The sequence below is a fragment of the Mirounga angustirostris genome, unplaced genomic scaffold (genome assembly GCF_029215605.1).
Source record: "Mirounga angustirostris isolate CCGP_5_RB_7025 unplaced genomic scaffold, mMirAng1.0.hap1 SCAF_6, whole genome shotgun sequence".
In the NCBI taxonomy this organism is placed as follows: domain Eukaryota; kingdom Metazoa; phylum Chordata; class Mammalia; order Carnivora; family Phocidae; genus Mirounga; species Mirounga angustirostris.
The window spans coordinates 5,153,151-5,180,113 of NW_026991714.1; the positions used below are offsets into that span (position 1 = coordinate 5,153,151).

Below are 26,963 nucleotides of genomic sequence, written 5' to 3' on the forward strand. Positions count from 1 at the left end.
TGCTATAGTTTGTTTTTTTTTTTACAAATTTTTAAAATTATGAGTAAATATTAAATTTTACCAAATCTTTTATTATATCATCTGAAATGATCATATGTTATGTTGCCTTTAGTCAATGTGATGGATTACTGATAAATGTTTATAATATTGGCCCATTCTCACATTCCTGGGATAAATGATATTTGATCATGATGTATTTTTAACACACCACTGGATTTGATTTGTTCATGTTTCATTTAGGATCTTTGCAACTATGTTCATAAGTGATACTGGTCTATAATTTTCTTTTCCTGTTTTTGTATGATTTTGGTATCAAGGTTCCTTTTAGATACATATACACTCCCTTCTCCTCATGTATTGTGGGTTTCTGCACAGTTTTGCATTCACAGAAATTGTTATCTTAATTTTCATCAAGGCTATGACTTTAATACATTTGAAAATGTCTCATCTATCATTACTGTGTTTTTCAAGTTAGATAAAAAAAGTTATCTATGTTGGATTCATTTCACCAATTAACAAAAAATCCCTTTTAAGGATTTCACCATTATTTCAATGGAGTCAGAAGAGAGAAAAGATATAAAAACACATGATCACACTCCTCATTCCAGAAAAGATGAAGTAGACACATTTCTCTTTATTTTTCCCACTAAGTATAGTTAAAAATACTGGACATTATATATAAAACACAACCACAAGATAATTCTAAAAGCTGAAGAGGAAAAAGCCCAACTGGGGACTTCTAGATCCAAGGAATGACATAGCAGTTAGTTCCTTGGGTTTTCTTTTTGTCACCTATATATCCTGGGTTGTGTGTTTGACAAGACAGTAACCCAGAAATGCCAATCCCAAGAAAAATCTACTTTCTCTTTGCAAAGAACTTGAAAATATGCCACCTAGCAAGACAGAAGCATTTAGAAAATAACCACACTCTTCCAGCCAAATAACACTGGAAAAATGTAGGACCCCTTTCTATCAACAAAGGCCAAGTGGTAAATTTACACCTCCACTCTCCCTCATCAGTAAGGGAGAATCCCTCACCCTCCCCACTGGAGTCACATCGGAAGAGGCTGAGTGGGGAGACTGAATTTCCACCTCCACCATGAAATGATGAGGTACTACTCCTTGCTTGGGGTGGTGTTGAGGCAGGACTAGTGGATTTTCACAAGTACTCAGTGGCAACAAGTTCACCCTCCCCACAACCACAGTGTCAAAAATCACTCATCATACCAAGAGCCAGAAAAATATCAGCGTGAATGAAAAAAAAAAAAAAAAAGCAATCAATAGGCACCAAAATCAATATGATAGATGTCCGAATTATATGACAAAAATTTTTAAAGAAACCATTATGAAAATGCTTCAACAAGTAACTGAACACACTGGAAACACAAAAAATGAAAGCACAAGAAAGTCTTAGCAAAAGAATAGAAGATATAAAGAGCCAAAGGGAAATTTTAGAAATGAATAATGCAATAACTGAAATATAAAACTCACTTGATGGGCAAAAAAGAGATGATAAAAGAAACAATCAGTGTACTTGAAAATAGAAAATGCCCAATATGAAACAGAGAGAAAATAGACTGAAAAAAAATTTTAACAAAGATTCAGAGCTCTATGGGGCAATAACAAAAAATCTAACACTTATGTCATCAGAGTCCCAGAAGGAGAGGAGAAAAAATAAGAATGTGGGACCAAAAAACAGTATTTAGAGAAGTATTGAAATTTCCCCAAACTCGGCAAAAGGCATAAACCTACACATTCAAGAAACTGAATGAACTGCAAACAAGAGAAATTCAAAGCAATACATACCAAGACACATTGTAATCAATCAGCTTAAAACAAACAAAGAAAAAAAAAATCTTGAAAACAGCTAGAGAAAAACAATACATTAGCTACAGGGGTAAACAATTTGAATTACTGCAAATTTCTCATCAGAAACCATTGAGGTCAGGAAGAGAGGTATAACATTTTTCAAATGTTAAAGGAAAGAAGTGCCAACCTAGAATTCAACCAGGAAAGGAAGGTGAAATCAAGACATTCTCGGGTGAAGGAGAACTAACAGAATTTATCACTAGCAGACCTGTCCTAAAAGAATGGTCAAAGAAGTATCTTGTAATAGAAAGAGATGATGAAAGAAGGAAACTTGGAACATTAAGAATGAAGAAAGAGCAATGGAAAGAGTAAAAATATGGATAAATATAATGGACTATCCTTCTCCTCTTGAGTTTTCTAAATTATATTTGACAACTGAAGCAAAAATTATAACATTACCTTACATGGGTCTCAATGTATATAGAAGATATATTTAAGATAAGTTATTAAGAAACTATAGTAAAGGAATCTAGTACAGGTAAGGTTTTCCCCTTCAGCTGAACTGGTAAAATGTCAACACCAGTAGACCATAATTTATATATGTATAATATAATGCATAGAGCAGCCATTTAAAAATCTGTTCAAAGAGGGGCATCTGGGTAGCTCAGTTGGTTAAGCATCCGACTCTTGATTTCAGTTCAGGTCATGATCTAAGGGTTATGGGATCAAGCCCCATTGGGCTCCACACTGGGAATGGAGCCTGCTTGGGATTCTCTCTCCCTCTCCTTCTGCCCCTCCCCTGCTCGCTCTCTCTTTCTCTAAACAAAACAAAACAAAACAAAAACTGTTCAAACAGATACACTCAAGATACATTATAGATAAATCAAAATGGAATTATAAAAAAATATTCAAGTAACCCACAGAATGGTTAGGAAAGTAAAACAGAAGAAGAACAACAATAGCAAAGAAGAAACAAAGAAATAATAAAATGGCAGACTTAAGCCCTAATATATCAATAATTACACCATGTAAATGAATAGATAACCCCAGGATATACCCATGCAAGTATGGCCAAATGATTTTTGAGTAAATTGCAAAATCAGTTAAATATAGGAAGGATAATCTTTTCAACATATAGTGCTGGAACATTTGGACATCTGCAGGCAAAAAAATGAACCTCAACCTAAACTTCACACATCACACAAAAATTAACTCAAAATGGATCAGAGATTTCAACATAAAATATAAAACCATAAAATTTTTAGAAAAAAAATGTAGGATAAAACCTGTGAAACCTAGGACTAGTTAAATGTGTTTAGATATGACACCAAAAGCACAATCTATAAAAGAAAACAAATTGATAATTGAACTTGACCAAAATTTAAAATTTTGCTCTGCAAAAGACCCTATTAAGATGAAAAAAGGGGACCCCTGGGAGGCTCAGTCGGTTGGGCATCTGCCTTCGGTTCAGGTCATGATCCCATGGTCCTGGGATCGAGTCCCGTGTTGGGCTCCCTGCTCAGCGAGGAGTCTGCTTCTCCCTCTCCCTCTGCCTGCCACTCTGCCTACTTGTGCTCTCTATCTCTCTGTCAAATAAATAAATAAAACCTTTAAAAAAGAAAAAAAGAAGACAAAAAAAGACGTTACAGACAAGGAGAAAATATTTGCAAACAACTTATCTAACAAAGGACTGTATCTAGAATATATAAAGAACTCTCAAAACTCAACAGTAAAAAAAAAAAAAAGAATCTGATTATGTAACAGACAAAAGATATGAATAGATGTTTCGTGAGGATATATGAATGCAGATAAGCACGTGAAAAAGTGTTCATAATCATTAGCTTTTAGGAAATGCAAACTAAAACCATGATAAGATATTCCTACACATCTATTAAAACTATGAAAATAAAATATAATAACAAAACCAAATGCTGATGAGGATATAGAAGAATTGAATCTGCTACAAAGTACTAGTGTGGGAATGTAAAATGTTACAACTCTAAAAAATATTTTGGCAGTTTCTTAAGAAATTAAACATACATTTACCATATGACACAGCAATCATATTCCTGGACATTTATCCCAGAGAAATTTTTTGCTTTTTGTATTTTGAAGATCTGTGATTACTAGTGATACACATTTATGATTGTTATGCCTTCCTAATAAATTGATCCTTTGTCATTATGAAATGTCCATCTTTATCACTTTGTCCTAAAGTCTACTTTATCTGATATCAATAGTTAGTCCAGCTTTCTTATGCCTAGTGGCTGAATGATATGTCTGTATCCATCCATTTACTTTCAGCCCAACTGTGTCTTTATTTGTAAGCTCACCTCTTGTAGACAGCATTAATTTGGTTTCGTCTTCTTATTCATTTAAAAATCTTTGTTTTTTAATTGGAGTGTTTAGTCTATTTATGCTTAGTGTAATTACTGATATAGTTGAATTTAGATATGCCATTTTATTATGTTTTCTGCTTACTCTTTTTTTTTTTTTTCGGTGTCACTGTTTCTCCTTTCTTTTCTTCTTAAAAGTTATTTTTAGGGGCGCCTGGGTGGCTCATTGGTCAAGCGACTGCCTTCGGCTCAGGTCATGATCCTGGAGTCCCGGGATCGAGTCCCTCATTGGGCTCCCTGCTCAGCAGGGAGTCTGCTTCTCCCTCTGATCCTCCCCCTCTCATGCTCTCTGTCTCCCATTCTCTCTCTCAGATAAATAAATAAATAATCTTTTTTAAAAAAAGTTATTTTTAGAAATTTTTTTAGAATTCATTTTAGTGCCTCTATTGACCTTTTAGCTATTCCTATTGACATCATTTTCTTAGTGATTTCTCTTTATTTGCCATTTGGATATCTTTTTTTATGAAGTACCTATTTCGGTCTCTTGTCCATTGTGTTGTCTGCCTAATTCTTATTGATATGTAAGACTTCTTTATGTATTATGGATATAAGACTCTTGTGGAATAAATGTATTATAAATATCATTTCCCACTAATTGGCTTGACTTTTTGCCTCTCATACTGTTTTTTTTTATTAAAATAACTTCTTAATTTTGCTGTAATATACTCTAAGCCTTCATTTTCTTATCTGGAAAATACGAATTATCGTAGTATTTCACAGGGTTGTTAAGAGGAACAAATAAAAGAATGAATGTACTCCTGCCACTTAGCAAAACTCAGTAAATATTATTATTATCCCTAGTGCCACCCTTTTTTCCTCCTTCTAATCTTTGATTTCCTTCCATTTCCTGTGTTCTGAGTATCTGAGAGGTCATATAATGTAGCAGAAAAGACTGACCATATGGCCTTGATCAATCCCTAGCATCTCTGAGCCAATGTTTCCTTATCTGTAAAATGGGGGGCTTCATCACTTTTGGGATTCAATTCATTTTTTCCATCCTTTTTTGACTACCTACAATTAACAAGTGAGATAAACATTGGAAAAAATTATAGACAGTTCATTCTCACTTTTCATTTCATGACCCCTCCTACTTTTACAAATGCTAGCTGGGGAAGAGATGTGAGCACCACAAGAGGAAGTAGTTCATTTTAGTGACTGACATCCAGAGAACAACATGCTTGGTCCCCCAGCATGCTTCATCCTCATCCTTCTCCTCTGCCAGCTCATAGGTGAGTCCATATTCTCCTGTTCTCCTGACTGCCTTCTCCATCCTGAGGTATACCTCTAGGCTTCTGGGTCCACTCTGGGACTCTGGCCCAACTCAGGGAGCTCTGCCACTTCATTTAATATATTTTTGAAATCTGTGGTTTCTAAATCAGAGGACAGGAAGAAACTAGAAGGAGAGGAGAAAGAATGAATCTGGGGACAGCCTCCCCCTCTGACTGTCCCAGGGAAGGAAGGGCTGAAAGAAGGGGTGTTGGGTAGTAGAATGACCTGTGTTCTAATCCAGATTCTGTCATGAATTAAATAAAGAATGTTATCTTCCCCAGGACTTAGCCCTCCTTCCCCTTGAGGGCAACTTTAAAATCAAAATGAGATCATACAGGTGTATATTTATTTATTTATAAATATACATTTTAAATATTTCTACTTAAACATATTTATAAGTATATATTTAGAAGTGTATTAGAAAATATTTAGAAAAATATTTTAAATGATTATGCATGACAACAATATTAGTAGAAGGAAACATTTGAATTTTCTCTCTTAACTGAGCAATTCAATCAGTCTCTACTTAGAAAACCAGCTCACACTGTAGGTACTTTATGTCTAATACCATGAAGGACTGAGGACTTTTCTGTTCCTGTCACAAGGATTCTGGTCTTTGAAGATTTTACTATCCTCAGGGCTCTCAGAAAGGACCTGGAGCCCCATAAGTTAGAAATATCTCTCTGGTCATCAAACTCATGGGGTACCACCATGAAGTCTCCCTCTGAGGACTTGGCTGGTATGTTTATATGTGCCCCAGCCTGCCTGAAGTGACCTGCCCAAGACCCCACAGTCAGTCAGTGCTCCCAATCCTTTCCTCCCCACCACCTGGCCTCACTAAGTTTCAGCAGACTGTTGCTCTCCTAAAGTTCACTAGAATGTTGCATATTTAGGAAGCACCTGGTTCTAAGCAGGTGGTCCTAGAATAGGTTTTCACTTTAAAAACCACTCCCTGAATAGAAATAGTGATCAGAAGTGGAACTTGAAGGTGAATTGGGGGAGCACACCGCAGAGCTTTTCAAAACCCCAGGTGTCCATCTGAAACCTGAACTGTGGGCAGCAGGGTACATGTGTGTGCCCTGCTCCAGGAGGCTGTGGACAGCCTGTGTGGTACATTGCCCATGCCTGAAAGGAGTCCAAAATTGTCCTTTATCTTTTCTTTATTGTGTCTCTATTGTGTTTCTGAAGAGCTTAAAGAAAGTGGGGGGGGGGGGCAGCGCCAGGGTGGTTCAGTTGGTTAAGCAACTGCCTTTGGCTCAGGTCATGATCCTGGAGTCCCGGGGTCGAGTCCTGCATCGGGCTCCCTGCTCGGCAGGGAGTCTGCTTCTCCCTCTGACCCTCCCCCTTCTCATGTGCTCTCTCTCTCATTCTCTCTCTGTCAAATAAATAAATGAAATCTTAAAAAAAAAAAGAAAGTATAGGGGGTGAGAGATGGGAAGGGGTGATGGGGCGGAGGCTTAGGGACTCCTCTTCCATCAGGGAGGCTTTGACTCTATACAGCAATTTACATGTCCGATTCTGCATAAGATTTCGTTTCATAAAAGCAAACTCCTGCTTAAGAAAGAAAAAACCAATTTTGGAAACTACTGCTCCTTACCCAACTTCCCCTTAATTAATGTACCACAGAAAGAGAATTTTAAATCAGTGTCAAGACTGATACACATGGAACAAAGGTTTGCAAACCTCCCAATATGCCACATGCCTTTGCCAATACTCCAGCCCTAAACCGCCACATTCACATTCAAGTTCCCTACTGCTCTGCCCCTCACTCATCTCCCCCTACTCCCTCTTAAGCTCTTCAGAAACACACTGAGGCAGTGCTACAGATCTCAGGGGTGTTGGGGGCATAGCTTGGGAAGCCCTGCCTTAGGAGTCCTGGCTCCACTGACTTAGAGCATATCACCATGACCCTTGGAGCATCAGTCTCCTCATTGTGAAGTAGGATGGGACTAAGTAGTCCCTAAGACCTCTCCCAGCTCTAAGATGCTCTGGTTTCCATGAAGAGGTTGCTACGATATGCTGGTACATTCTAATGGAGGCACTGCATCCTGGGACAGATGCTTGGGGACCACGCCAGCAAGCAGGAGGTGACCTTTACATCCTCCCCTACCTTGAAGTCTTCCTCCTTGGTACCATCCCTTAATTCTGGCTGTACTGATGATGTCCCTTCCTCTTAATCTAGCTCCTTTCCTCCACTCAACTCTTGAGTCTTGTGGGGGAGCAGGTGAAAGGGAGGAGGTGATAACCCAGAGGAAAAGGAGGTGACAAAGGGGAGGAGCTGTTTACTTTCCTGTTATGAAGGGCATCTTAGGGTTGACTCTTTTGATTCCAAAATATCTGAGTCTCGGCCAGGACAGAAGACAGAAGGTCTCCTGCTCCAGCTCCCTCCACCTCCAAAGGCAGGTTGGCAGGGAATGCTTGCTGCAGGAGATCTCACCATGCATGGTGACCGGACATAGTGTTTTGCTGTGAATTAGCCGGTGAATGGTCTATAGGCATTAGGTTCCAGACCACCTTCTGAAAAGCTCATCCTGCTGAGAAGCCATCCAGAGAAGTTTTGGGAAATCTATTTCTCACTTCTAGCCATCCTTGAGGAAATGAGAATTAAAAATGAGAAGCCTTCTCAAGGCCTGTTTCATAACACTGCTCCTCGCCCTTCCCTCCCACCTCCTACTGTGTGGTGGAAGGCTCTGTACTTCTCAAAATGCTTTCAAATCCATATTCACCTTTCATCCACCCCAAGTCCTGGCAAATAAAGGTTATTTTTCTCTTTGAGAGTTGAGACTCTCACTCAACTCAACATTATAACTCAAAGTGGTAAATAACAAGGCAGTAGTAGAAAGAATGCAATCCTCCGACACAAAAGAACCAACCAGCTTCTCCTCCCACATCCACCACTTCCCAATTTGGGACTTTGGGGAAATCATTCAGCATCTTGGAGCCCCAGTGTCCTCATCCATAAAATGGAGCTTAATTAACCTCTATCTAATGGAGTTACTTTGAGGATAAAAACGTGATGCCCTTTAAACCAGTTTATGAGCTAAGGAGTGACACCAAGTGTTTGTTGCTTATTACAGAGGAACCAGAATGAACCCAGGTCTTCTGACTCCCAGTTAGGCCAGAGCACCACCTCTTTACACTGTTCCATGCTGCCTGGCAGGAGAGGCCATCCCCGCCCCTCCTTGGGTGCAATCCCAGAGCCTACCACCAGGTAATCTGGAACCTAATGCCTGTAGACCAATTATTGGTCTACAAATGGTATGTCCAATCATCACCCAGGAGAATAACTCCTTCTGGGGAATTTAAAATGGAAAAAGAAGTGACATTTGTGGTGGAATTTCGGGGGGTAGGTGTGGTGAAAGAGGTGGAGACTTGTTCAGGGAAGGGCTTTGAACTAGGTTTTATAGGTCTTGAATATGATTTGGATGGGCAGAGAGAAGGATAAAGCACAAACAAAAATGTGAGGTACAAAGGACACTGGGGGTCAGGTGAGGGAGGAGACCTGGCTGCTTGTCTGGTGATAGCAAGTGGTCCCCAGCTTCATATCTTCCCACAGCATCATATGGTCATCTTGCCCTTGGAGCAAAACCCCGGGGTTTCTCAGATAAGTCAGCCCAGGTCATGTGATACTGCTGAACTAATTACCATGCCAGAGGAAGGCTACCACTTGAACTGGGTTCCTGTCAGTCTTACCTGACACACTTGGCTGCTATAAAATGAGGAAAGGATGAAGTGGATGCAGAAAAGGCAAGTTAGGACATTCACTACACTGATCTAGGTGGGAGGGTAGATGAGTTTCATGAGGTCCAATCCTCCTAGGCTTTGTAGGTGGGTGTTAGTAGCCACTCATTCTCTAGAGTCTTTCAATTTTACAGATGACGTTCAATCTCTGTATTGTAGGTTCCCCAAGTGCCTACTACATCCCCTTTCATAACCCATACAGCCACTTATTTAATGGCTATCTCCTCACTCCATGAGTACAAGGGTCAGGATTGTATCCCTCCCTAGTTATATCCTCAGCTCCTAGACAGTGCGTGGCACAAATATGGAACTAAATAAATTCTTGCTAGAGGAAAGAATGACTGAATTAAGAAAACATGACCTATGGGCGCCTGGGTGGCTCAGTTGGTTAAGCGACTGCCTTCAGCTCAGGTCATGATCCTGGAGTCCCGGGATCGAGTCCCGCATCGGGCTCCCTGCTCAGCGGGGGGTCTGCTTCTCCCTCTGACCCTCTTCCCTCTTGTGCTGTCTCTCATTCTCTCTCTCAAATAAATAAAATCTTTAAAAAAAAAAGAAAGAAAACATGACCTACATAGGCAAGGTAAAACTTGGTGAGACTGCTGCAGGTGGAAAAGCCATCACAGAATGCGGAACTTCAGGTCAGTTTTGGATAGCTGAGAGAAGTCTCTTGTTTCTGGATCCCTTTTCACAGTCAACTATGGGAAACTCTTTCCACAGAAGAGGAAACAAAACTGGCTAGCACTCATTAACCCCTCCCCTTATCGTCTGAACTCACACTTGGGGAATGGCATGGAGCTACTTTCCTCTTTCATGACCCCTCTATTCATCCTATAGATATAATTAAGATAGAAACAATATACTCCCTCTAGGCTTGTGTTGACAATTTGTACTGTGTCATCTTCCAATTTCATCCTAACAAGAAGCAATGAATTTGGAGACATTTTTTAATATCCTCACACAAAATTCACCTGTCTTGGCATTCACACAGAGAATATTGCACCACATGTCTGAAGAAGTGAAAAGAATGATTACCCATGTCTAAATGTGTGCACACATGCTATAGTACTAAAGTAACATCCTTGCAGTTGGCCACCTCCCCAGTTTAAACATCTCCCCCAAACCTTGTGTGAAAATCCAGGGTCACACCTATGTGGAGCCAAGTGATAACCAATCTTTATTTGACTGCAAAATATTCACCTTATTGTTGAAGTAAAAGGATGCAAACATTAGATGATCAGTCAAAAATTCAAACTGACACTGACTTTGTAGCATGTACTGCGACTATTTTGACACCGTTGAAATTATCAAAGACAGAGCAACTGGAAACCATCCTGCTTTAGTATTTAGGGATGCAGGGGAGCAGCTTTTTGAAAAATCAGATTACTTAACAGAATGATTTAATAAAGACTTGAGAGATCCATAGTATATATGCACTGACTGATGGGGGTGAGGAGGCAGAAATGTTCGAAAACAGGAATCAGCCCCTCAAAAAGGCATTTACCCAGGGGGAGAAGCCAGTACTTTTGGAGACAAATTTAGCAAAAAAAAAAGTTAGTTAAGATCCCAAAACTGTAGGGGCGCCCAGGTGGCTCAATTAAGCGGCTACCTTTGGCTTGGGTTTTGATTGCGGAGTCCTGGGATTGAGCCCTGCATCTGGCTCCCTGCTCAGCCAGGAGATTGCTTCTCCCTCTGCCCCTTCCCCTGCTCATGCATGTGCACTCTCTCTTTCAAATAAATAGATAAAAATCTTTAAATTAAAAAAAAAATCCCAAAACTGTAATCAAGGGACTAGGTCAACATTTTATAACATCAGGATTCCCTTTCTCTGGAGCACTGGTAGAGCACTTGTGCTTAAAAGAAGGTCACCTCCGGGTTCCTGGGTGGCTCAGTCGGTGAAGCATCTGCCTTGGGCTCAGGTTATGATCCCAGGGTCCTAGGATCGAGGCCCACGTCAGGCTCGCTGCTCAGCGGGGAGCCTGCTTCTTCCTCTGCTTCTGCCTGCCCCTATGTCTGCCTCTCTGCCTACTTGTGCTTTCTCTCTATATATCAAATAAATAAATAAAATCTTTAAAAAAGAAAGAAAGGAAGGAAGAAAGAGAGAGAAAGAAAGAAAGGTCACCAAAGGACATGAAGGGGAAATTGGATTCTGTGAGACACAAGGGCTTCAGAATTGACACCTGAGCCCTCACTGCTGAAAGGGAGGGAGGGAGAGGGCTGGAGCGGGCACAAGGCTCCAGGGCCTTCAAACTGAGCCATAGTGGAAACACCCCAGCCTCCGGAGAGAGAGTGACATTGAGTTAAATCCTCAAATCATCACTTACTAGCTTTGTGCCTTTGGACAAGTTACTTAGGTTTTTTTGAATCTCAGTTTTCTCATCAATCAGGAGTTAACAAACTCGCTGTAAAGGGTCAAATAGTAAATGTTTTAGTCTTTGCAGGCAATATAATCTCTGTTGCAACTACTCAACTCAGCCTTTGTAGTGAAAAAGCAGCAATAGATAATATGTAAATGAAAGAACATGGCTGTGTCCTGGGGCACCTGGCTGGCTCAGTTAGTTGGGCATCCTATTCTTGGTTTCAGCTCGGGTCATGATCTCAGGGTTATGGGATAGAGCCCCTCAACAGGCTCTGCACTCAGCACAGAGTCTGCTTGTCCCTCTCCCTCCCCCTCTGTTCCTCCCTATCCCAGCTCTCTCGCTCTTTCTAAAATAAATAAATAAATAAATAAAATTAAAAAAAAAAAAGAACATGGCTGGCTGTGTCCAAATAAAATTTGATTTACCAAAATACACAGCAGGCCACATTTGGCCCATGGACTGTATAGGTTGCTGATCCCTGTGTAAAAGGATCAAAATTCCTAGTTTCCAGGATTGCTTTAGGTATTAGGCGTAATCTCTACAATAAATGTTGGCACAGAATCAACCCTGATGCATAGTAACTATATTGGGAACTATTTCTGGAGTAGTTGAGTTTTGGGGTTTTTTTTAAAGATTTTCTTTACTTATTTGACAGAGAGAGACTCAGCAAGAGAGGGAACACAAGCAGGGGGAGTGGGAGAAGGAGAAGCAGGCTTCCTGTGGAGCAGGGAGCCCAATGAAGGGCTCAATCCCAGGACTCTGGGATCATGACCTGAGCCAAAGGCAGACGCCCAACAACTGAGCCACCCAGGTGCCCCGGAGTAGTTGAGTTTTAACAGGGACTATAGAAATAAATCTCTAGTGAAGCAATTTTAGATATCTGGATAGGACAATACAGGAATTTGTCTCTTGCTAGAAGGGGAATGAGTTGCATCAGTGCCAGGGTGGTAGAAAATATGATTATAAGACTCAACACCAAAAAACCCAAATAATCCAATTAAAAATGGACAGAGAACCAGAATAGACACTTTTCCGAAGAAGACATACAGATGACCAACAAACACATGAAAAGATGCTCAACATCACTCATTATCAGGGAAATGCAAATCAACCACAATGAGATACCAGCTCATACCAGACAGAATGGTTAGTATCAAAAAGACTATAACAAGTGTTGGCAAGAGTACGGAGAAAAGGCAATCCTAGCACGCTGTTGGTGGGAATGTAAATTGGTGTAGCCACTGTAGAAAACAGTACGCAGTTTTCTCAAAAAGTTAAAAATAGAAATACCCTATGATCCAGTATTTCTGCCACTGGGTATTTACCCAAAGGAAACAAAGACAGTAATTCAAAAAGATATATGCACCCCTGTGTTTATTACAGCATCATGTATAATAGCCAATATATGGAAGCAGCCCACGTGTCTCTCAATAGGTGAAGGGATAAAGAAGATGTGGTATATATACACAATGGAATATTACTCAGCTACCACAAGGAATGAAATCTTGTCATTTCCAACAACATGGATGGACCCAGGGGGTATCATGCTATGTGAAATAAGTCAGGCAGAGAAAGATAAATACCATATGATTTTACTCATATGTGGAGTCTAAAACAAAGAAACAAAAACAGAAACAGACTCATAAATACAGAAAACAAACTGGTGGTTGCCAGACGGAAGAAGGGGTGAAGGGATGAGTGAAATAGGTGAAGAAGATGAAGAGGTACAAACCTCCAGCTATAAGATAAATAAGTCACAGAGATGAAAAGTACAGCACAGGGAATAGAGTCAATAATGTTGTAATAACAGTATGGTAGCTACACTTATCATGGTGAACACTGCATAATGTATAGGTTGAATTACTATGTTGTACGCCTAAAACTAATATAATTATTGTATGTCAACTATATTTCAATTAAAAAAAATATGGTAACAGATCAAGCTTTGACATGAAGTAGAACCTGGATGCTTGGTCAATCGCACAGAGCCAATTAGACACAATGTCCAGGGCCCACAATAGTTTGAATTTCTTTCAGAATCAGAAGAAAAATAAATATAATAATAATAATTAATATGTAATAATGAATGCAGCTGGCATTACATTCATTTTTATACCAATGCAGTCATAAAACATAATTTTTAATATTTTTTTATGGATGAAGGACCAACTAAGGCAAAAGTGAATACAGCCTACAAAAGTCATAGTGCAGCCCAGCAGCTGCCTCATTATAATACAACTGTCAGGAGCCTATAGCTTGTTGCTTTGTTAGATTTTAAAAAGATTTTCCTGGGGCACCTGGCTGGCTCTGTTGGGGGAGTGTGTGATTCTTGATCTCAGGGTTGTGAGTTTGAGCCCTACATTGGGTGTAGAAATGACTTAAAAAGATTTTCCTTGTTTCTTCTTTTTTGTGCTTTCCATGATGGAATTAATAAAATTTCTCTTAGACATTTCAGCATGATGCATTATGTTAAGAGGTAGAAGGGAAAATAACTGGGTTTTGTACTTGTATGGAGAACAGCTTTAAGAAGACTTGGGTTCTGGTTTTAGTTTTGCCACTATTTGTGATCCCTTGAATACTTTCTCTCAATCTCTGTTGTTTGTTTTTCTCATTTGTAAGCGATGATGGATGGGGCCTTGATCCTGTGGGTACTGATGTGGTCTCTGCCTCTTACTGACTGTGTACTTCTAAATTTCCTTTCTGCTCTGTGCTATCCCAAGTCTGTCCCTCAGATCTTAACAGGTAGAAGACTCATTCCCCACACTTGTTCACTGGAAATGCCCCGTGGGCCACTTCTGGAAGCTTTTTCCACAGCCGTTCTTAACTGTTTTCCACCTGGAACCACATAACCAGTGGTGGTTGTTTATAAGTCATACTTTTTGAGGTGAACTAAGATTGTGGTGACACAAAAACTTCTTGGGGAAGTGAACCCCTACTACAACTCCTAGTAGTTGGGAGTGAGCATCATGAGTCAGTCTAGGCATACTGTAGAGCGTCCAGTGCTCTTTGGCCTTTCCACTCAAGGACACTGAAATTAAAGTGAATGAGAACCTCACTTGGGGATGATTTCGCACTCTAATCTATCATAAAACAGAAGATGAAACACCCGCAAGCTTCCCAGCTATTGTTATCATTAAGAACTTAGAGCTCCCTTCCCAGTGTCCCGATCTCTGCTTGAGAACCACTGCCCCTATGCCAGGCAAGCTGCTGCTTCTGCATCTGCATCAAAGTCAGCTCTCCAGGAGCAATCTGGGAGTCCAAAGGGAGGATTGGACAGTAACCTCCCCACTTGTCCCCTAACAGGAACTTGTCCAAGATGGAGCTGGGCCTCATGACCTACCTCAGAGAATGGTCTTTCCAGCCTGAGGTCTCTGGAAAGGGGTGGGTTCACCTGCAGTCCCTCCTTTCAGGCAAAGCATTCTGACCTCAATGCCTTTGTGTGAGTGAGGTTTCAAAGGGCTTCCCAGGGGCTGGTTGGGTTGGCCCCAGAGGGTTTCTTGGGACCTTCCCAGGACCCAAAACAGGTGAGTAATTGGTGGCAAGGGCAGGGACTTAGGTTTATTTTATGGTTCTCTGTGTCTGCAGGGCCAGCAACCTCTGGAGCTCTGAAAGAACTGGTTGGTGACCTTGGTGGGTCTGTGACTTTCCCTCTGAAGTTCCCAGGAATTCAGATTGATAGCCTTGTCTGGATCTTCAACACAACCCCTCTCATCACCATAGAGCCAAAAACAGACAAACAAGCCAATGTCATAGTGACCCAGAGTCATAACAAGGAAAGGCTGGACTTCCTACATGGAAACTATTCCCTGAAGCTCAGCAAACTGGATAAGAGTGACTCGGGTGATTACCGCGTGGTGATATACAGTTCTTCCCTCAAAGACCCCTTCATCCAGCGGTATGGGCTGCGTGTCTATGGTGAGCAGAATTAGTTCCAAAGGTGGATGACTGCCTTCATAAAGTGGTAAACTCTCTGATATTGGAGATGTTCAAGCAAAGGTTGGATAAACATTTGGCAAGAATGTGGAAGAGGGAACTCCTGCATGGATGAAGTAAATGTAGCTCACCCCTCAGGCCCCTTCCTACTCAAAGATTCTGCAAGAGGCAGTGTAGTGTAGAGGATGGGTGATAGGGGAAGCAGTGATCACACAAGTCAAATGCTGGCTTCTCTACCTACTAACTGCATGGCCTTAGCCAGGTTACTTAAGCTCCGTGAAATTTCATTTCCATACCTTTAATGGGGAGGAAGGTGATACCTATCTTAGAAAGATTATTGTGTATAAACATCAATTATACCTCTTTCCCTACAGATTCCAACCAATTGAAAAATCCACACAAGAATCAAAAGGAAGATAAAAATATCAGCTTTATTTTTTCTGGTGAAGCTAGATAGAAGAAATATTTTCCCCCAAAGTGTAGACCTTGGAGCCCATTCAGGGAAGATGAACTTACAAAACAATTACTCAGCCAATTACAATAGCTGCCTTACTCACTGAGCTGTAGGATCAGGGACAACCAGAGATGGGCCTCCAGGTTTGCCCTTAAGAGTTAGGCCATGTACCTTGATCCAGGTGTGTCCTCCATATAGACATAGTTGAAAGGAACAGAGGGTATGCAGTCAAACTAGCTGGGGGTGGGAAAGAAGGGCAAACCACATTTAGACAGCAATCTTAACAGCTCAAAATAGAGAGAGGTAATAAAGAAGTGATGTTGGATGTCAGACTCTTTCCATCTCATCAATGAACCAATTGCTCATCCTCTCAGGGAGAACAATGAGCACGAGAAAGAGAGGAGGGCCAGAAATAGTATTCCCATACTATTCTCTCCTGGAGAGTAAAGTGAAAGTCTCTTCAAGGAAGCCTGAAGACAGAGGAATAGGGAGCCTCTAAAAAAGATAAAATTAGCTCACATCTAAAATGCATCTAGCACAAGGCTGGCCATATAGCTTTGCTTCGAAAATGGCAGCTGCATTCTTGTTGAATTATTATTATTATTTCTGTTGTTACTGTTGTTTTTATATAACTAGGAAAGCCGACCTAGACAGTTCTCTTTCCCAGATAAGAATGAGAATTCTGCTATGAATTGCTTCTTCCTCTCCACTCTGCAGCAACCCCAGAGAATCAGGTCCAAGCTTTACAAGAATAATTCAGAAAAGGCATAGTTTCCACTCTTGGTTGTCCATTTCTCTTTTGCAGAGCACCTGTCAAAGCCCAAAGTTACCATGGGTCTGCAGAACAATGAGAATGGCACCTGTGTGACTAATTTGACATGCTTCATGGACCAGGGAGGAGAGGATGTGACCTACAGTTGGGAGTCCGTGGGGCAGGCAGCCAATGAGTCCCATAATGGCCCCATCCTCTCTATATCCTGGAGGCTGGGAGAAAAGGGCATGACCTTCATCTGTGTGGCCAGGAACCCCATCAGCAGCAATTCTTCAAACCCCATCTTTGCCTGGAAGCTCTGTGAAGGTAACGGTCTCTCCTCTCTCTCCAGGAGCCTCTGTCTCAGGACCTATACCTTCTTCAGCTCCTGGTCCCCATGGGAACAGCCCATGAAGACTGGAGGCCCCTGGGAAGTCACCAGACTGGGAGGAAGGCGGCAATTGCTCCACAAGTTGGGTCATTTTCCCTAGCTGACTCTTCTCCCTTCCCTGTGCCTCTACCCATTCTCTCATTAAAGGTGCTGCTGATGACTCAGAATCCTCCATGGTCCTGTATGTCCTGGGGGTGCTCTTCCTGTTCAGTGCCTTTGCCCTGGTGCCAGTTATTCTAATTATGCGAAGAGAAAGAAGAAAAGGTAGAGCATGCACTATTTTTGCCTTCAGCCTCATTCATGCATTTGCTCCCTCATTTCTTCAACAAACATATGTTGAACTGTGTGCTGGAATTGGTACTAGGCACTAAGGATACAGAAATGAAGAGGCCATATTCTGTGTACTCAAGGAGAACACAATCATCTTGCACTCCTTAATTCTGGAGTAAGAGAGTGCTTGAGTCCATAACTTATCTTCTAAGTCCAAAGTCCTCCTAGTTCCCTCTCCAGTGCTCACCCCTCTCTTTCCCCCAAGAGCAACTTACTGGTGTGATCCTCCTACTGACACAAGCCTTACACTGCTGACTCTGTTCCTCAGACCTGGGAGGTGATGGCTTCCAACTCTGAGGTCCCATACACCAACACACTCCAGTCAGCCCTTCCAATCCCTATCCCTGGTTAGAGACCCCAAACCATACCCAGTCCTCCTCATTGGATCAACTCCAGAGACCTCTCTTTCCTCCCCACCTCAGTCTAGACACACTCTTCCTGGAGAAGGCTACCTCTGTCTCTCCATGCCAAACCCCATGCTCTGCATCCCTAAACCCTCCTACTGATTTTTTCTTCTCAGTTCCCCGATACTGTCCATGTGGAGTGTTGGGGAGGGACCTAAGCATCAGTTGTGTATAAATTGTAGGTGTTAAGATCTTTCCTCCCTCTTGAAAGCACTCTGAAAGTGTCTCTGACTTTCTCTGCTTCCCCTTTGGCTGCCTTGGTCCACAAATTGGGAAGTGAAGAAACCAGGGTAAACAGTTCATTATGGGATTTCCCTGGGTGTAGCACGGAAAGTCCCATGTCCCAGAAACCAGCATGGTGATCAGTTGTAGGGAAACCAGCATGGTCACCCTAAGTGGGTCTTCCAGGGGGTAGGCTGGTGGGGGTGGTGAATCAAAGGAGGGTCAGCTCTGATTCTCTCCCACCTGGTTTCAGAGTCCATTGAAGAGAAGAAGGGAATAGATACTCATCAGGAAGTTCTTAACTACTACCCCTCTTCTGGAGAGACTCCAGTGTATGACACAATCACCTGCGTTAATGTGAGTCCTTTCCCATCTTTCCTGGGACCTGATCTTCCTCTCTAAGGCCCTCCTTACTTTAGCTGAGATTTCTCTGTGGACTTGGGCAACATGGAATATGAGGATGTATAGCCCTTGAAACTCAACACACCTGTGTCTCCTTAAGTCCTTATGAATACTTTCTCATGCAGGAGTCAGTGACCTCTTGTTCTGAGCCCCTGGTTCTGACCCGGCCAGTAACGCTCACTCTGTGACCTGTGGAATCCTCGCTTCCCTTCACAGCTCACAAGGGCCACTCAACAGGCCAAATTCCTTTTGCAAAGCACAGCAGGTAGGGAAGTGTGACTTTGGCCTGATGTTTGAGTTACGGTGTCAGAACACTGGCTATAGAGATGCCTTTTCCATCAGAAGGCTCAGGGGCCCACAATTTCAGAAGGCTCTAGGCCCACACTCAAGGCTTTCTAGGCGTGGGTCACCAGGCTGAGGTAAACAAACACATTGTCAATTCAAAGGAAACTCTTTGAAAAGAAGATGATAAGAATAAAGTTTAAAGAAACTCAAATAATAAGACAATTTGGAGACATGACCTAGATAGACAACTTTGAAAGGCCGCCAGGAATCACTGTAGTCCCACCTGGGCTAGTTCCTTAGAGGCCATAGAGCACTTTTCCCCATTGGCCCATTTAGTGAAGAAATAAAAGCACTTTGGGGCCTCAGAATGCCAGCTTCAGTGCAGCCCTTGGTGTTTCAGGTTGCATCTTCCTGTGTTTACCTACAACTTTCCTGAGAGGAGATGTTACACTTTCTTTTGAAGCTGTTAGTGTCCTGAGAGCTCCTTTCTGCTTCACAGGAGAGACTGCTCTGGGCTCCACACAGCCTGGCTTATGTCAAAATCGATTGCTTTATCACCATCCTCCTTCTTCTCTGCTCAAGACACACTCCCAGGAGACCAAAGGACTGTCCTGGGTGTTCAGGAAGAAACTTCACTGACCCAGGACACTTTTCTCCAGCCTGGAAGTTGTTTTTGCTATTGCTGTCATTGTAGTTTTATTGTTTTGACCCATCGGTCATCCTCATATATTTGCTCCAATGGCCCTTTAAGCTAATAGAAAAGTTTACTTGCAACATTAGCAACATTACTTCAAATTATCCTTCAATCACCTTAGGCTGCTCCTAGCTCATGGGACTTCTATATCTTATACATTTTTAAATTTATTTAAACACAACAAGGTTTAAAAATCAGGCAATTGCTTCTTGCACTCACCAACAAGAGCTCCTCCCTCTTCCCCATTCCTGGTCCAGAACCTCTCTTCCTTCTTGCCCTTCCTCCTACCTCTGCTTTCCCTTCTGGATTCTGGGTGTCTCTTTGGGCTTGTCTAGGTGACCCTATGATTTTTTTTCTCTTTTTAATAGAATACTATTCCAGAAGAAAATCCAGTAAATACACTTTATTCCTCTGTGCAAATACCTCAAAAGGTAAGAAGCTTTAGAGCTGAGATTCACCTTACTTGTCTCATTCTTTTTTTTTTTTTTAAAGATTTTATTTATTTATTTGAGACAGAGAGAATGAGAGAGAGAGAGAGCACATGAGAGGGGGGAGGGTCGGAGGGAGAAGCAGACTCCCCGCTGAGCAGGGAGCCCGATGCGGGACTCAATCCCGGGACTCCAGGATCATGACCTGAGCCGAAGGCAGTCGCTTAACCAACTGAGCCACCCAGGCGCCCTACTTGTCTCATTATTTTTCCTGGTTCAAGCTTAGCTGAAAATGTCTTGGGCCCCAGTGTTCTTGTATTCTCTGATATTAAAAGTTTTCCCAGTCCATCCCCATTCCCTTTGCTTAGGGTTACACAAGAATATATGGAATAAATGAGAATTATGTTTTAGGAGTTGAATGGAGTAATATGGAACAAATAGAGAGGGAGAGAGGTTCTAGGTAGGGATGATCAAGAAAATCAGTAGGATCCTGAGGATTTGGATGGAGAAAAGTCCATGGCTTGGGCTGTGCCTCAGAGGGGAGGGATTGCTGGGGAGACAACTCCAGCTTGCTTCTGAGCCACCAGTAAGCTGGAGGCAGGAGAGATTTCTGTTACTTTTCTTTGGTCTAGCTATGTTACATATGGTTTGCACCCTCTCCCCAGTCAAACTACTAACATGCTAAGCTTTAAAGCTTATTCCTTCATGTTTCACACCTGGCAGAAGCAGTGAGACCTTCTTATCTCCCCTCTCAGCCAGGTCAGAAAAGATGAGAATGAGCAAAACAGTTTGCATAGTAGTAGGAAAGTAATAGGATTATTGGAAGTAAAGTTCAGTTCATTAAGCATTCAGCAAAGTATATGTGGTTTAACCTTTAGTAATGGTTTCTCTATAGCGAGAGGTTTGGGTTGGGTGACCTTGGCAAGGAAGGGTGTCCGGGATGGTGGGGTCTTCTGGTGGGATCCTGCACCTTCCCACCTCCAACAATCTGCATCTTTGTATCTGCCTAACAGATGGAGAAACCCCACTCGCCACCCACAACATCAGACACACCAAGGTTATTTGCCTATGAGAATGTCATCTAAACAGCAGTGCATCCCTTCTGCCTCGCCTCAAAGAAAATTAAAAAAAAATCACTGAATTGACCAGAAATATTGAGGAAGAATAAAGAACACTGACTTCCTTCCAGAATAACTATCTTCTATGCTCCTTCAGATTTGAGTGCCTAATTCCATCTTCTCCTGAGAAATCTCCTCAAACCCCAAATGTGTAACTATCCCTTCCTGGAAATATTATTGTGAATTTATCAGCCAGCCCCAAGCAAGAGGCTTAGAAGTATCTCTATTGAAATGTACATGTACTGTCCATCATATGAATGACAACTCCCATTCCAGAGCTTGGAGATCAAGACTAGACGGAGAGTCTGGTGGCCAAAAGAGTGAGAACATAGGAACGGCAGATATTTCCAGAAAAAGCAGATGTAGCAGCCAGAAATGGATTCATTAACCAACTCATTACCTATGTGCCTGGCACTGTGCTGAACTTACATTGATTTTGCTCAGGTGTGCTCTCTGCTCTCATGAAATTGGTTCCTCATGAATGACTTCTGTGAGCATTAGCAGCAGATCTGACCACGAATTCCCAATAACCAGAGTCAGGTGTGGAGCCATAGGACTTGGGAGCCAAAGGGCATAAGGACAGAGAAGCCAGGCAGAAGACTGGGTTTGGCTGGATGGATACTCCAAAGTGTGCCTGACCTGAAGACAAGAACCATGGCCTCAGCTTCATTTACACTCTGTGCTGCAGGTGAGAAGCCAGGGCCATAGGGCCTGTTCAGAAGCCCATTTCAATGGAGAACTAAACCTGAAGACACATTTAGAAGCTATTATAAAAGACTTGGAATTAGGGTGATCATGTGTAAATATTTAAAGTTGCATGATTCATTCAACTCATATTTATTGAGGATATCTGCCAGGTCAGTCTGGCAAATAAAATAGACATAATGCCTGCCTCCCTTTTTAGAGTTTACCTTTTTAATGAAATGAAAAACATGGGCCGGAGGATGGTTGCTTTTGATATGTTTCTGGACACATCTTGAGTGAAGATATTGGGAAGGGATCTGATGCCCCAGATCTGAGGGGTGTAAACTGTCAAATGACAAAGCTAAAACAGTTTTGTTTGAAGTCCTTTATTCAAAAGAAAGTAACCCATGGATTGGGGGAGCTCAGTGACTCAGAAGTGGCGTAGTCTTCTCAAAGGGTTTCGGGCAAGACCAAGTTTTACAAAGCATTAGAAGGGGCAACATGGAAACAGGGCACAATTGGTTAGGAGGGTGGAGATTTCCTGAGTAAGGTGAACGTCCCAAAAACGGGTGAGTTTTCTAAGACACCCTTCTCCCACCGCTATCCACATCTCACAACCTCTTGCAAGGAGCTGGTTGCTTTCATGCAAAGTAAAGTTTTTCATTACATAAAAAATGAAGAATCAGCCCTTAAAAGAGAGGTGGCTGGTGTAGGGGAGGAGAAATTGTCCCTTCTTTCTTTCTAGGTTCTTTAGCTGGTATAATAATTAGATTGACAGGGTGCCTGGGTGGCTCAGTTGTTAAGCATCTGCCTTCGGCTCAGGTAATGATCCCAGGGTCCTGGGATCGAGCCCCGCATCGGGCTCCCTGCTTCATAGGAAGCCTGCTTCTCCCTCTCCCACTCTCCCTGCTTGTGTTCCCTCTCTTGCTGTGTCTCTCTCTGTCAAATAAATAAAATCTTTAAAAAAAAGAGAGAAAAACCAGTCAAGCAACTGAGGCCTTTATACCATTCTGAGCTAAGGAAAGGGGTAGGGGTAGGGGTCTGAGGTTTCAAAGGGGAGGAAGGCGATTCACAGGAGGATGAGAAGAGCAAATGTTTTGTATACAGTGTTTGCCCTGCCATGCAGATAATCTCTCAGATGAAAACATTACCTCTGGTAGTGGCTCTCTTTCTGGTACAGGCCTCCTTTCTAAATTTTATCAGGTAATTAATGGAGAAGCAAAAAACTTCTGAGTCTGCTGGGTCTTGATTGACTTCAGTTCAAAATAATCCACATGCCAAAGTGTGGGTGATGTATTTTGGGGTGGTATATTCTGCTGCCCTTCAATGGTGTTAAAAAACAATTAACAAAAAGTAGGTAATACAAACAAATTTTATTAAACACTTAGTGAAGTGAGCAGTCTCCATTTGGAGATGTGCAAAATGGGGAAGAAGGCTGGAAGACTTTATAATATAAAGAATAAAGAATGAGGAAGAGAAAAATAGAAAATATCTGAATGACTAGAGCCACAAAATCAGATTCATTTGGAGTGAAAAGGTCCCAAGTTGGCTTGGCATTTGGAGATTAGTTGACTGGAAATACCACTGGGTTTCTGATCAAACAGAGCATTTGCAGGGACACAAAAGTCATCCAAGTTTCGGTTTGCTTACGTGGCACCTTGGACAGAAGTGGTCCATCTTGGACCTAGAAATTTATCTCAACACTGATTCATAGCAAAGGGGGCAGGAAGAGTGGGAGAAATGGGAATTTATTTTCCTCCATGTTGAAAGAACTTAAAAACAATGCTTCCTGGGCAAGAATGGGATTAAGAATCATATTGTCTTTTTTTTTTTTTAAGATTTTATTTATTTATTTGAGAGAGAGAGAATGAGAGACAGAGAGCCTGAGAGGGAGGAGGGTCAGAGGGAGAAGCAGACTCCCCGCCGAGCAGGGAGCCCGACGCGGGACTCGATCCCGGGACTCCAGGATCATGACCTGAGCCGAAGGCAGTCGCTCAACCAACTGAGCCACCCAGGCGCCCATAAATAAAATCTTTAAAAAAAAAAGATACCATTAGATTTACATACAAAAATATGCATTACTTTGCCATTTGTTAGAGTGATATTCTGGAAACTACCTAAGACTCTAACCACAGGGAAAGGTGAAGTGAACACAGACATGAGAAATTATGGGTTATAAAGCTAGAAAATGTAATGACTTTGAAGGGTAGTTGACTGTGCCACCCCAAAATATGCCTCTTAAGCATAAAGATTGTTCAGTTGATTATTTTAAAGAAACAACAGATGCAGAAGAAGATCCTTTGTCCCTTTCTTAAGGGACAATTACATTTACAAAGGAAATCTCCATATGTACAGGTGTCTCCCTCCTATACCAGGCAGAGAAGGATGACTCTGAATTACAAAAGAATCTCATCAGTGGAGGAGGCACCAACTTAAATCTACATGACAACTACACCTTTGCTGTACTTTTCCTGATAACTTCCCATAAAAAGCTTCCCCCTCAAAACATCTTTCTTTTGCCTTTAGCTGAAGATGGTATTTAAGACGGTGGCTTGGGCCATTTGGGGGAGTTTTACTCAGTTTTCAGGGTATCTCCCATGTATACAGGAGGTATACATGTTATTAAACTTCTGGGTTTTTTTTTTTTTTTCTCTTGTTCATCTTTTGTTACAGGAGGTGGAGGGTCTCAGCCACAGAATCTAGAAAGGTATAGGGAAGATTATTTTCCCTCCTCTACAATATCACAAGTGAAGCAAAGTAGAAAGTGAAATCTAATGTGCTGTATGATTACAACTACGTTTTAAAAACACCAATGCAAGGAAAAACTTAGAAGAAAAAATATCAAAATATTAATGCTGGTTTTTGTGGGGCAGGTGATATCTTAAGTGGCTTGGTTTTCTTCTGCTTGTCTTAATTTTCCAAAAGTTCTTTAGTGAGAAAGGATGTATTACACAATGGAGTGGAAGAAATTTTAAATAAGTGTTCGGTGAGTATAAAGAGGTGTGACCCACTGTGAGGAGTTCAGGGAAAATTCTGAGACCCCCCATCTTGGGGGTGGGAGGTGTGCAGTGGGGGAGGACGGAAAGTGCCTCTTCCAAGTGAGAATGAGGTGAGAAGAAGAGAGAAGCCCCTAGAATGTGATGATCAGAGGAAAAGATTAGTCTGCCTCAGAGTGGGTGGTTTGAGGTTGGGGGAGCTTCAGAGCAGACAAAGATTGGGAGGGGATACTAACGACTGCCAGGGTTTAGAATGAATCTGTGCCCCACCCCCTCTCCTTTAAGCCAGTCCAAATGGTGAAATAATTAGAATTAGCTCCCCTTCCCTCTTTAAACCAGTGACAAAATCAAGCCCAGGAGTACCCCAAAAGATCTGGAGTCTGGACTCTCAGGAAGAACTTTCCCAAATCCATGTGCAGAAAAAGGCTTCACCTCATGAGCTCAACCAGCAGGTAAAGGAAACCACTAGCTTGTTAGGGCAGGAAACCACATTTCACGTCAAAATCCATCAAATGCAGCACCCAAAGCTGTGTGGTTTGGGGTTTATGAGCTGCTAATACAGCTCATAAATACAGAATCCTTGGTGAGGGAGAAAAGAAGGTGTCTGTACCATGTCAGGCAGGTATTCACTCAACCATGCACGCATTCATTACTTACGCATTCAGCAAGATTTATTGAGCACCACTAAGTACCAGACACTGTGCTGAACACAGAAAACAGAGCAGTGACCAGAAGTCTCTGTCCTTGGGGTGTTTAATTCTAATGACAGAGGCTGTGATATTGAGAGATAATAAGAAATATAGATTTGGTTTTCCTCCAATTTTCCTTCCACACATCTCCTAAAATCCCTGGCATCTTCAAAGAGATAAGTATCTTTTTGTATGCTAATGAGGTGACAGGTGAGCTGGTTGCCAGGAGAACCAACAAAATGATTAGAGGGTTGGAACTTCAGCCCTATTTTCCCCAAATTCCCTACCTCTTACCCCCAACATCCAAGGGCGGGAGAGAGGCTAGAGATAAAGTTCTGTCACCAATGTCTAATGATGAACCAGTCATGCCCACATAATGATACCTCCATAAAAAGACCCCAACCAGAGGGGTCAGAGAGCTTCCAGACTGGTGAGCACATGAAGGTGCTAGGAGGGTGGTACACATAGAGAGGGCACAGAAGTTCCACACCCGATTCGGCAGCGGCCACTGAGCAGAGGGGACTTCACTTGCACGCGCACCTCGCTCCGCTTCCTCTGCAACCATGTCTGGCAAACCCAATATGGCTGAGATTGAGAAATTCGATAAGTCGAAATTGAAGAAGACAGAAACACAAGAGAAAAATCCACTGCCTTCAAAAGAAACGATTGAACAGGAGAAGCAAGCAGGCGAATCCTAATGAGGCGCGCGCCGCCAATATGCTCTGTACATTCCACAAGCATTTCCTTCTTTTACTTCTTTTAGCTGTTTAACTTCATAAGATGCAAAGAGGTTGGATCAAGTTTAAATGACTGTGCTGCCCCTTTTCACATCAAAGAATCTGAACTACTGACCAGGAACGCCAAGCCTCCTTTCCATCTGCCTGTCTGGCTGGCAGGGAAGGAAAATAACTTGTATGCTGGTGAAGGAAGAAGCTGGGTGGGACGACCAGTAAAAACTAAGTTGGTCCAAGGTATCTGGCAGGCTGTACAATGCAGTTTAATCAGAGTGCCATTTTTTTCTTTGTATGATTTTAATTACTGGAATGCACAATTTTTAAATATAGAAATAAAAAGTTTAAAATGTGAAGAAAAAAAAAGAAGTTCCACACCCCTTCCTATATACTTTCCCCTGTCCGTTTCTTCCATTTGACTATTCCTGAGATGTTTCCTTTTATAATAAACCAGTAATGTAGTAGGTGAACTGTTTTTCCGTAGCTCTGTGAGGCATTTTAGCAAATTATTGACCCCCAGGAGACAGTTGTGGAGTCCTTAGACTATACTGGGTTGGTCAGAAGTATGGCAGGCCCAGACTTACAATAGGCCTCTGAGGTGGGAGCGGTCTTTTGGAACTGAGCCCTTCACTTGTGAGATCTGGCACTAACTCTAAGTAAATAGGATCAAGTTTTCATTGAATTGTAGGACACCTAGCTGGTGTTGGAGAATTGGTTGGTGTGGGGGGTGGAAAACCACACATTTTGTGTCAGATAAGTTCACTTTGAGTAGAAAAGAACAGAGAAGTCTTCCTTTAGTTGGTGCAGTAGAGAGAGAAAAGAGTTTCCTTTTTAGAGGCCAACAATCAAATTATTCTCCAAATACCACGGCAGCAGCGA

The 26,963-nt window shown here is 42.0% G+C and overlaps 2 protein-coding genes across 3 annotated transcripts; both read left to right on the forward strand.

The window, feature by feature from the left end:
* The first annotated feature begins 5,346 nt into the window (after positions 1 to 5,346).
* Positions 5,347 to 22,206, forward strand: SLAMF7 (SLAM family member 7). Of its 2 annotated transcripts, XM_045876080.1 has the most exons (7): positions 5,347 to 5,434; positions 15,158 to 15,487; positions 16,765 to 17,037; positions 17,249 to 17,365; positions 18,311 to 18,414; positions 19,807 to 19,869; positions 20,880 to 22,206. In XM_045876080.1, exons 1-7 carry the CDS (start codon positions 5,380 to 5,382, stop codon positions 20,949 to 20,951), a joined length of 1,014 nt encoding a protein of 337 aa, XP_045732036.1. In that variant the 5' UTR covers positions 5,347 to 5,379; the 3' UTR covers positions 20,952 to 22,206. The 2 variants fall into 2 exon arrangements, with proteins under 2 accessions (XP_045732036.1, XP_045732037.1); XM_045876081.1 differs by lacking the exon at positions 15,158 to 15,487 and having other exon boundaries at positions 5,352 to 5,434.
* Positions 22,207 to 25,829: 3,623 nt separating this feature from the next.
* On the forward strand, positions 25,830 to 26,359 carry LOC123845309 (thymosin beta-4-like). Its single transcript, XM_045876082.3, has one exon. The coding sequence runs from the start codon at positions 25,917 to 25,919 to the stop codon at positions 26,049 to 26,051; it is 135 nt and encodes a 44-aa protein (XP_045732038.1). The 5' UTR covers positions 25,830 to 25,916; the 3' UTR covers positions 26,052 to 26,359.
* Positions 26,360 to 26,963: the final 604 nt, after the last annotated feature.

Excerpts from the sequence above, each read along its gene's own strand:
- SLAMF7 (XM_045876080.1), top strand. The coding sequence starts at position 5,380 with ATGCTTGGTCCCCCAGCATGCTTCATCCTCATCCTTCTCCTCTGCCAG. Across the intron at positions 5,435-15,157 it reads TCTCCTCTGCCAGCTCATAG|GGCCAGCAACCTCTGGAGCT; the intron begins GTGAGTCCATAT and ends CTGTGTCTGCAG. Across the intron at positions 17,038-17,248 it reads TGCCTGGAAGCTCTGTGAAG|GTGCTGCTGATGACTCAGAA; the intron begins GTAACGGTCTCT and ends CTCTCATTAAAG.
- LOC123845309 (XM_045876082.3), top strand. The coding sequence starts at position 25,917 with ATGTCTGGCAAACCCAATATGGCTGAGATTGAGAAATTCGATAAGTCG.